The following is a 9047-nucleotide window of genomic DNA, read 5'->3' on the forward strand; positions in this document are numbered from 1 at the left end:
CCAAAGTCTCCCTAGAAAGGGAACCCAATGCATTTGTCTGCGATTTCGAAACCAGTTTTTTCTTGCAGGAGAAGCAGCTCCCCGGGGACAGCAGAGACAACAACTTCTACAAACACGCAACCTGACCAGAAACCACTCGGGGTCCAGAGCCTGGAGCTGAGACGGGCAGAAGGAAGGGCTCGGCCAGGAGTAACGATTTCTCAAGCATAGTATTTGTGCCCGCGCGCGTGTGTGTGACAGAGACACAGTGAGAGACAGATTTAGCCTTTCTCAAACTGTCACTTCCCCTGCATGGGAATTCATGATATTCTTTGCAGCCCAGAGAGAGAGGAGAGCCCCCCCCCCCCCCCCCCCCCCCCCCCCCCCCCCCCCCCGTCAATTCTGACCTCCGCGGGAGTAACCCGAGAGCTCAGGGGAGAGCCCAGTGTTGTGAGCAGGGCGAAGATTTGGCCGGGAACAAAAGACCGCTTGCCAATCAGAAAACGCCGCTGGAGAACGTGGATAACCTCTCTTTGTGTTTTGAAAACTTCTTAATTAGCAAACGCCCTGCTTTGTAATACGCACGAAAACTTCTCCATGCAACATTGCAACTGCAGGATCAAGTCGTTGCTTCTGCAACGAAGAGGGGAGCCCGAAAGGCCGCACGCCCAAGGACCAAGGAAAGCACCGCAGTCGAAGACGCACTTGAAACCGTGCAGAGTTCCCGGGCGCGCGGCCTCAGGTACATCTGTAACTGCCCCCCACCCCCGTCGGAGCTTTCCCGTAACCGCTCTAAAGCCGCACCAGAGTTCCAGACTCTGGGCCGTGCGCGCGGGCGGGGCGGCCTGGGGGACCGCGGCCCGGGCCCTCTCCCCTCGGAGGGGTCTGCACTTCCTCCCGCCTTAAGTCGGCCCCCTCCTCCCGACTCCGGTTTCTCCTGGGACGCGGGCCCCTCCTCCTTCCTACACCCGGAGAGGGGGTGAAAGGGACTGCGGCCTCACGTGGTCTGTTTGGGTCAGGGGAGAAAAAAGCGATCCGAGAGGCGCACCCCCTTCTCGCTCGGTACCGAGCCCCACATTTAGGATCCAGCTACCCTGAAGCCCCCTGCCTAACCCGGCCGGCATTGTCAGCCCAGGCAGGGCTAACGTGACTCCGGGTCACGTCTCTCCGCCCCGGCGCTGCGCTGTGCTTCCAGCAAAATCCCCTCTCGCCGCGCCCTGCCGCTCGAGATGTGCGTTTTAGTGTACCCGGAAGAGGAGTAAACCTTTAAAGCAAATTCCCTTTCTGGTGCGTTCACCCCCCACCCCCACCCCTCGAGCGAATTCACCGTAAAAGTTTTTCTTAACTTTTCCGTCCCAGCCCCCTGCCCCTCCCCTCAGGAATCCGCCCAGAGCGCTGCAGACTCCGCCCCTCCGGGTCCCTCGCCCGGCCCTTCCGACTTCCACCCAATCCGGAGGCCGCCACACAGAAAACAAAGGCTACCATTGGGCCGCCCCGGAGCTCGAGGGCCCGCCCCCGGAGCGGTTTGTGAATGGGGGGAGGGGAGGGGGCGGGGCGGCCCGGAACCCTGCGAGCCCGACGCTTCTTCTGGCGAGTTGCGCGACTCCGAGGCGTTACTCTGCGCTCCCTCCCGGCGGGCGGCGGCGGCGGGCGGCGGGCGCCGGGACTCACGGGCCGGGGCTTCACGAGGCTGGAGAAGCCAGGCCCAGGCCGCGGGCACCGGGCCCTCGCAGCTTCGGACGCAGTGTAACTGGATTTCCGAAAAGAACTCGCTGGGCTGCTGGCTCCAGGGCGCCGATCGGACTCCGAGCGAGAATCACCCGTTTGGCAGAAACTTGGGGGCCGAGCTTTTGGGGCTGAGGAAGGAGCCGGGGAGCAGAAAAGGAGGCGAAGGAGGAGGCGGTGGCAGCGGCGGCGGCGGCGAGCAGAGCCTCGAGGCGAGGAGGCGGCGGCGGCGAGCAGAGCCTCGAGGCGAGGAGGCGGAGCAGCACGGCCGAGGCGGCGGCCTCGGCTCGCAGGCGGCGGCGCCGGGCTCTAGCCTGCCGGGGGCCGGACTCGGTGTGGGGGCGCGTGCGTTCCTGCGCGCCGTGGGTCGACAGACTTTGGGCAAACTTTGAAGGGTAACCGGAGACGCTTGCTGCTCCTCGCCTCAGAAAAAGCCGCACCGTTACGTCGCAGCAGGAGAATAAAGCGGCCCCACTCGGCGCCCCCGGCCCAGGCTGGCGGGTTTGGGCCCCCAGCGGCTGCTAGAGGGCTGGGCGGAGACGGCTGCGGCGCCCCCGCGGCGCGGGCACCCCAGCTGCAGCGCCCTCGGCTCCGCGCCGCCCACGGCCCGGCCTCGGCGCCGGGAGGACTCTCATGCGCGGGGCGCGGCTGCGCCTCCTCGGATCCGAGCCTCTCCCGGCTGCCTCTTCGCGCTCTGCGGGCTGAGAGCGCCGCTGCACCCGCGGCCGGCGATGCGGGGCCCCGGCGCGGCTGCGTCGCGCTCGCCCCTGGGCCTGTGCACCCTGGTGCTTGCGCTGCTGGGCGCGCTGCCCGCCGGCGCCGGGGCGCAGCCTTACCACGGCGAGAAGGGCATCTCAGTGCCGGACCACGGCTTCTGCCAGCCCATCTCCATCCCGCTGTGCACGGACATTGCCTACAACCAGACCATCCTGCCCAACCTGCTAGGCCACACGAATCAAGAGGACGCGGGCCTCGAGGTGCACCAGTTCTACCCGCTGGTGAAGGTGCAGTGTTCTCCCGAACTGCGCTTCTTCCTGTGCTCCATGTACGCACCCGTGTGCACGGTGCTGGATCAGGCCATCCCGCCGTGCCGCTCTCTGTGCGAGCGTGCCCGCCAGGGCTGTGAAGCGCTCATGAACAAGTTCGGCTTCCAGTGGCCCGAGCGGCTGCGCTGCGAGAACTTCCCGGTGCACGGCGCCGGCGAGATCTGCGTGGGCCAGAACACGTCCGACGGCAACGGGGGCCCGGGCGGCGGCCCCACAGCCTACCCCACCGCGCCCTATCTGCCGGACCTGCCCTACACCGCGCTGTCCCCGGGGGCCGCTGACGGCAGGGGCCGCTCTGCCTTCCCGTTCTCGTGTCCCCGCCAGCTCAAGGTGCCCCCCTACCTGGGCTACCGCTTCCTGGGCGAGCGCGACTGCGGCGCCCCGTGCGAGCCAGGCCGTGCCAACGGCCTCATGTACTTTAAGGAGGAGGAGAGGCGCTTTGCCCGTCTCTGGGTGGGCGTGTGGTCAGTGCTGTGCTGCGCCTCGACGCTCTTCACCGTGCTCACCTATTTAGTGGACATGCGGCGCTTCAGCTATCCGGAGCGGCCCATCATCTTTCTGTCGGGCTGCTACTTCATGGTGGCCGTGGCGCACGTGGCCGGCTTCCTGCTGGAGGACCGCGCGGTGTGCGTGGAGCGCTTCTCAGACGATGGCTACCGCACGGTGGCGCAGGGCACCAAGAAGGAAGGTTGCACCATCCTCTTCATGGTGCTGTACTTCTTCGGCATGGCCAGTTCCATCTGGTGGGTCATCCTGTCGCTCACTTGGTTCCTGGCAGCCGGCATGAAGTGGGGCCATGAGGCCATCGAAGCCAACTCGCAGTACTTCCACCTGGCCGCGTGGGCCGTGCCCGCTGTCAAGACCATCACCATCCTGGCCATGGGCCAGGTGGATGGGGACTTGCTCAGTGGGGTGTGCTACGTGGGCCTGTCCAGCGTGGATGCGCTGCGGGGCTTCGTGCTGGCACCTCTGTTCGTCTACCTCTTCATTGGAACGTCCTTCCTGCTGGCCGGCTTCGTGTCGCTCTTCCGCATCCGCACCATCATGAAGCACGACGGCACCAAGACCGAGAAGCTGGAGAAGCTCATGGTGCGCATCGGCGTCTTCAGCGTGCTCTACACCGTGCCGGCCACCATCGTCCTGGCCTGCTACTTCTATGAGCAGGCCTTCCGCGAGCACTGGGAGCGCACCTGGCTCATGCAGACGTGCAAGAGCTACGCGGTGCCCTGCCCGCCTGGCCACTTCCCGCCCATGAGCCCCGACTTCACTGTCTTCATGATCAAGTACCTGATGACCATGATCGTGGGCATCACCACCGGCTTCTGGATCTGGTCCGGCAAGACTCTGCAGTCGTGGCGCCGCTTCTACCACAGACTCAGCCACAGCAGCAAGGGGGAGACTGCGGTATGAGCCCCGGCCCCTCCCCCACCCTCCCTTCCCCCATCCCCTAGCAAGGGGAGAGGCGCGGGAAGGAGAGAACTGCGGGGGGGGGGGGGGGGTCCTGGAACCTCCGTCCCCTCCAATGAGAAGTGACCTGGAAGAGAGATGATATTTGTAGATTTGGAGCCGGGGTTGGGTTTGGAAAAGGAGGCCCGGGTAGAAAGACGGTTCGGATGAAAAGACTTAGTGGCAAAGACTTGCAGGATGTTAATGATGGTGATGACGGTAACGATGATGTTAATCGTGTACGGTACGGGCCGACCTGGGCCTATCGCGATTGACCCAGCAGAGATGGCTCTGAGTTCTTCCGGGCTCCAGGGCCAAACTGGGACTGGGAGCGATGCCCCTGCTGCAAGACCAGTGGCCTGTCCTCACTCCTGTGAGGCCCGGGTGAAAGGTACAGCTTTGTCTGCGGCGGCGGCTTTGTTGGGCAAAGGGAGGACTCCCTGCGGTGTCCTTGTCAAGCGGTGGTCAAACCATAATCTCTTTTCACTGGGGCCAAACTGGAGCCCAGATGGGTTAATTTCCAGGGTCAGACATTACAGTCTCTCCTCCTCTGGCCCCTCCCGCCTGTTTTTCCTCTCCTAGTCCTTTCAAGTCTTGTAAAATAAGCATTTGGAAGTCTTGGGAGGCCTGCCTCCTAGAATCTTAATGTAACGATGCAAAAGAAATGAAGATAACATTTCGAGAGGAGGCAGAGGAGATGGGTAGTAGGTATTTCTGCTACTTTTTTTTATTTTCTCGGGAAGGCAGAAGGAAGAAGGTTTTATTTGGTTTCATACTCTGAAAAGAAGTGATGACTTGTTGCTTTTCAAAACAGGAGTGCATTTTTCCCCTGGTCTTTGTTGTAAGAGACAAAAGAGGAAACAAAGTGTCTCTCCTGTGGAAAGGCGTAACTGTGAAGACAGCAACTTTTATAGGCAAAGTAGCACAAATCAGAGCTTTCCCTTTGGATATTAATTTGGCTGAGATAAACATTCCTTTTTAAGGAAAAGTGAAGGGCCGCACGCTTCCATACCCACAATCCGTCAGAGATTCTGACTTGGCTAAAGGGAACGCAAGGGGGGTTTTGTTGTATTTGTTTAAAATAAATTTTAATTTAGAACACACGATCCTATCTACAGGCTCTATTCAAATGTTCAGAGGAGTTTCTTCCTTTATTATTTTTTATGAACCTGCGTTTGGGTTTTCTATTTTCCTCCAATTTGAATCCTTCAAGATAAAAGGAAAAGCATAATGCCCTCAGCCTCCAACATAAAGAAGGTAAATTTTTTAAAAAGTAAAGAACCATTTGTCCTGTTTTCTTAGTTCCATAAATCCGTTTATAAGACCTCATGTGTGTGCTGACCCTGTCTTTGTGTGGCTGGGCGGGGAGATGACCTACAGAAATGACAGTGAATGAAGCGGACAGTTCAAACCGTGGGTCCCATTTTTTAAGGAAAGTCATTAAAAGAAGGTAAACTTCAAAGTAATTCTGGAGTTCTTTGAAATGTGCTGCATGACTTAAATTTATTAATCTTAAATCATGTACTTTCTTTTCTATAATGGAACTGATTCCTTTGCATAATGCTCTAAAGCTGAGCAGAGAATCATGGGAGCGAACCTTTCCTCCACCTTTGACATTACCCTCCAATCTTGCAACGCTATCCTGTTTCTCAAAACAATTTTTAAATGCTGTTTTAAACAGTTTTTAAATCCTAGAGGGTACTGTCAGGAGTAAAGTTATTTTATATATGTAATGTTCAGTTGAGTGGAGCTGCTTTTTATATTAAAGTTAACATCAACCTTTTGTTTCTTAAACCTCCAAAAGGGTCTCATCTGTCAGATTTTAAAACTCCCACTACACAGTTTTTGGCATCTTTTGTGTTGTATCTCTTGCATGTGAAATTTGTAAAATAGAGACAAGTGCAGTATGTATATTTTGTAAATCTCCCATTTTTGTAAGAAAATATATATTGTATTTATACATTTTTACTTTTGGGTTTTTGTTTTGATTTCGCCTTTCAAAGTCTACAAGGAAGCCTCACTTTATCACATGTACAGATCACAAAATAAATTTTTTTAATACAAAGCGAATGTTTACTCAGTTGACAGTTCCTATGGATCTTTATGCCAAAGAACTTCGTGATGCAAAAAGAAGGTATGGAGGAGCACCATTGGATCTGTCCCTTATGTAGATGTTTTGTAGTACTGAGGTCTTCTCCTTGCCTTTTAAAATACTGTTTAATGAATGCCTTATCCGTTCTTTAATTTCTTTTTTCTGGTGTTGCTGCTTCCCACCTCCCCACCACACTACCTTTCGCAAACACCCAAGCCTTTTCATACCCTGCTTTGGGTAACTTTTGGAAGGGGCTAGGATAGGCATCTCTTTAAGAGAGATGCTATCTGATCCGTGTTATTATCTCCCCTTCGGAGATTGCAGCCCATGTTTGAAAGAGGACCCAGAGATATTTTTGGTCTGCTTTTCTGGTGGTGTTTTCCTTGGGAAGACTTCAGTGAGTTTGTTTTGTCTGTGTGTGTTTCTTTTTTTAATTGATGTTCTTGTGTTCTAATGCACCTTACCTAATTTGTTCATTCTTTAATCCTTTGGCCTCACGGGGCTGGGAAGTCCGTGGAGGGTTCTAAGGAACACCAAGGGCCTTCCGTTTGGAACCTTCTCGGCTGTAGCCTTCACTCTACCTTCTAGGTTAACCGAACCAGAGGTCAAGTGATTCCCCGAGGTGGCAGTGACTCAGCAGCTCCGGCAGGAATAGACTCCAGCCTGACCCCACGGTGGCCTCGAGCCACTGAAGCTATTTCTCTCTTTTTGGAGAGGCTAACTTTGGAATCAGATTAGACTGAGAAGCCTTCCTAGCCAGCCACTTTGATATTAAGCAGTCCCTCAGGGAAATGATAAAGGCCTTCTAAATACTTCCAATTCCAAGCCTTGCTTGGTTTTTTTTTTCCCCCCCAACTCCTCTCTCCTTTAATCCAGGTGCCTATTTCCTGGCATTTCCTAACAGTTGCTCCATTCTGGGGCGGCCGTCAAGACCCAGCAGCGGACTGGACGCTGCTGTCCTTCCTGGCTCCGGCTCTAAGCTTCTGCACTTCTAAAGCTCCACAGAAACAGTTCTGTTTTTGTTTTAATTAACAGGCCTGCTCGCAGGGCTGGTGTGCTTTGCAAACACGCAGGAGGAAGACCGGCACCAGCCCTCCGAACCTCCTGGGTTTTGAACATCACAATGGGTGTGAGCTCATCTCAACCTGTGAAGATTTTGGCATCAAGGAAGGAAAAACATAGCGACTTAAAGTCTCCCTAGGTTTATCCAGTTTTGGCTCATAAAATGACACCTTTTCAGTGAAAGCATGCCTCTTTTAACACCACACTAATACCGCCTGTTAAGGATGTTTGCTTTTAGAGTAGGTGGAAGGCTCCCAGTGGGGTTTTTTGCTCTCAAATTAACTGCTAAAGGCACTTAGACCCTTGTGTGGGGAGAGCTGCGTGACTGTTCCTATAAATGTGTCCCCTGCCTCATCCTTCTGGGCACTAAAGACGGAAGAGCTTGGTCTTTAGTGAGGGAACAAAGACTGTGTATGAATAAATTACTACCTGCTTTTTTGTAAGCAAAGATAAAGGTGTTCCGTTTTAATTCCTTTCACATTGGGGTACATCCTTACACAGCTGATTCTTAAGAATTTTAGAAGCTTAGTTTTTTTTTTTTAAGATTTTATTTATTTATTTGACAGAGATCACGAGTAGGCAAAGAAGCAGGCAGATAGAGAGGGAGAAGCAGGCTCCCTGCTGAGCAGAGAGCTCGATGCGGGGCTCCATCCCAGGACCCTGGGATCATGACCTGAGCTGAAGGCAGAGGCTTTAACCCACTGAGCCACCCAGGTGCCCCTAGAAGCTGAGATTTTTAAAGAGGCACATCTTAGCAGAAAACATGAGGGAGATTGTTTATGAAAGGGCATGTGTAGAGTTCAAGAAAAACATTGGCAGTAGTTTGGTGTTAATCCCTAGATAAGGAGCAGAAACACTTGTGAACATTTTCTATAGTTGATAAAACAGAATTATTTACACAATAACCCGATGCAACACCTAACCTTTTGGGGTAGGTATGTGAGAAATCATGGCAATAAATAAATCTCCTGTTGATGACATTTTGCCATTAAAGAAATTTTTAAGCGTGCTTGATTAAGAAAAAAAAAAGTTGTGATATTAGAAATTCTCTGGGTAGAACACCAGGAGTAGAGCAGCTGTAGGTTTGAGCCCTGTAATTATACTGGGAAATTCTCTTCTAAGTCTCTCATCTTTAATTTCACTGAAAAGGCAGGTGGCTATTTATAGAGGGTATATTTTTATGGATGTGTCTGTGGGTGGTGAATAAGAGTCTATAGGGCTCCAGGACATCCTAGAAGGGACCACAAGCACACCAGTGTGGACTTCAACAATTCCTGGGTCTATTCCCTTTTTCTCTTATTTCACCCTTAGTGGCATTAAACCGACTTCATAAAACTTGCTTCTTCGACTGTTTCCTGCGTGGGACAGTTCTGACATCTGAATCTGTAATTCTCACGTTTACATAAAAATGAACTCGTTAAAAGGGAACCACAACATGGCAAGTCTTCAGTGACCACCCATTGTACCTCTTATTCTCTCTGGTTAGAAAAAAAAAAGTTCAGTCACTTGTCCTTTTCTCATCAGTACAACAGTGGTAGAAAAAAAGGAAGTTTATCCAGGATCGTAGTAGTTGACTCTAAGTGATCCAGTTGGAGAAGGACTCCTCAAGCAGTCACTGTATCAAAGGCAGTCTGACAGGGACCGGATGGGAACAAAAAAGTGAGAAGGGCAGTCCACCCGCAGTGACTCGTGCTACA

General features: G+C 53.6%; 1 protein-coding gene across 1 annotated transcript; it reads left to right on the top strand.

Annotated features, from left to right (window-relative positions):
* Nucleotides 1-2428: 2428 nt before the first annotated feature.
* On the top strand, nt 2429-6261 carry FZD7 (frizzled class receptor 7). Its single transcript, XM_004764173.3, has one exon. It carries the CDS (start codon nt 2436-2438, stop codon nt 4158-4160), a length of 1725 nt encoding a protein of 574 aa, XP_004764230.1. The 5' UTR covers nt 2429-2435; the 3' UTR covers nt 4161-6261.
* The last annotated feature ends 2786 nt before the right edge of the window (nt 6262-9047 follow it).

The sequence above is a fragment of the Mustela putorius genome, unplaced genomic scaffold (genome assembly GCF_011764305.1).
Source record: "Mustela putorius furo isolate JIRA1106 unplaced genomic scaffold, ASM1176430v1.1 tig00000275_pilon_pilon_pilon, whole genome shotgun sequence".
Lineage (NCBI taxonomy): Eukaryota > Metazoa > Chordata > Mammalia > Carnivora > Mustelidae > Mustela > Mustela putorius.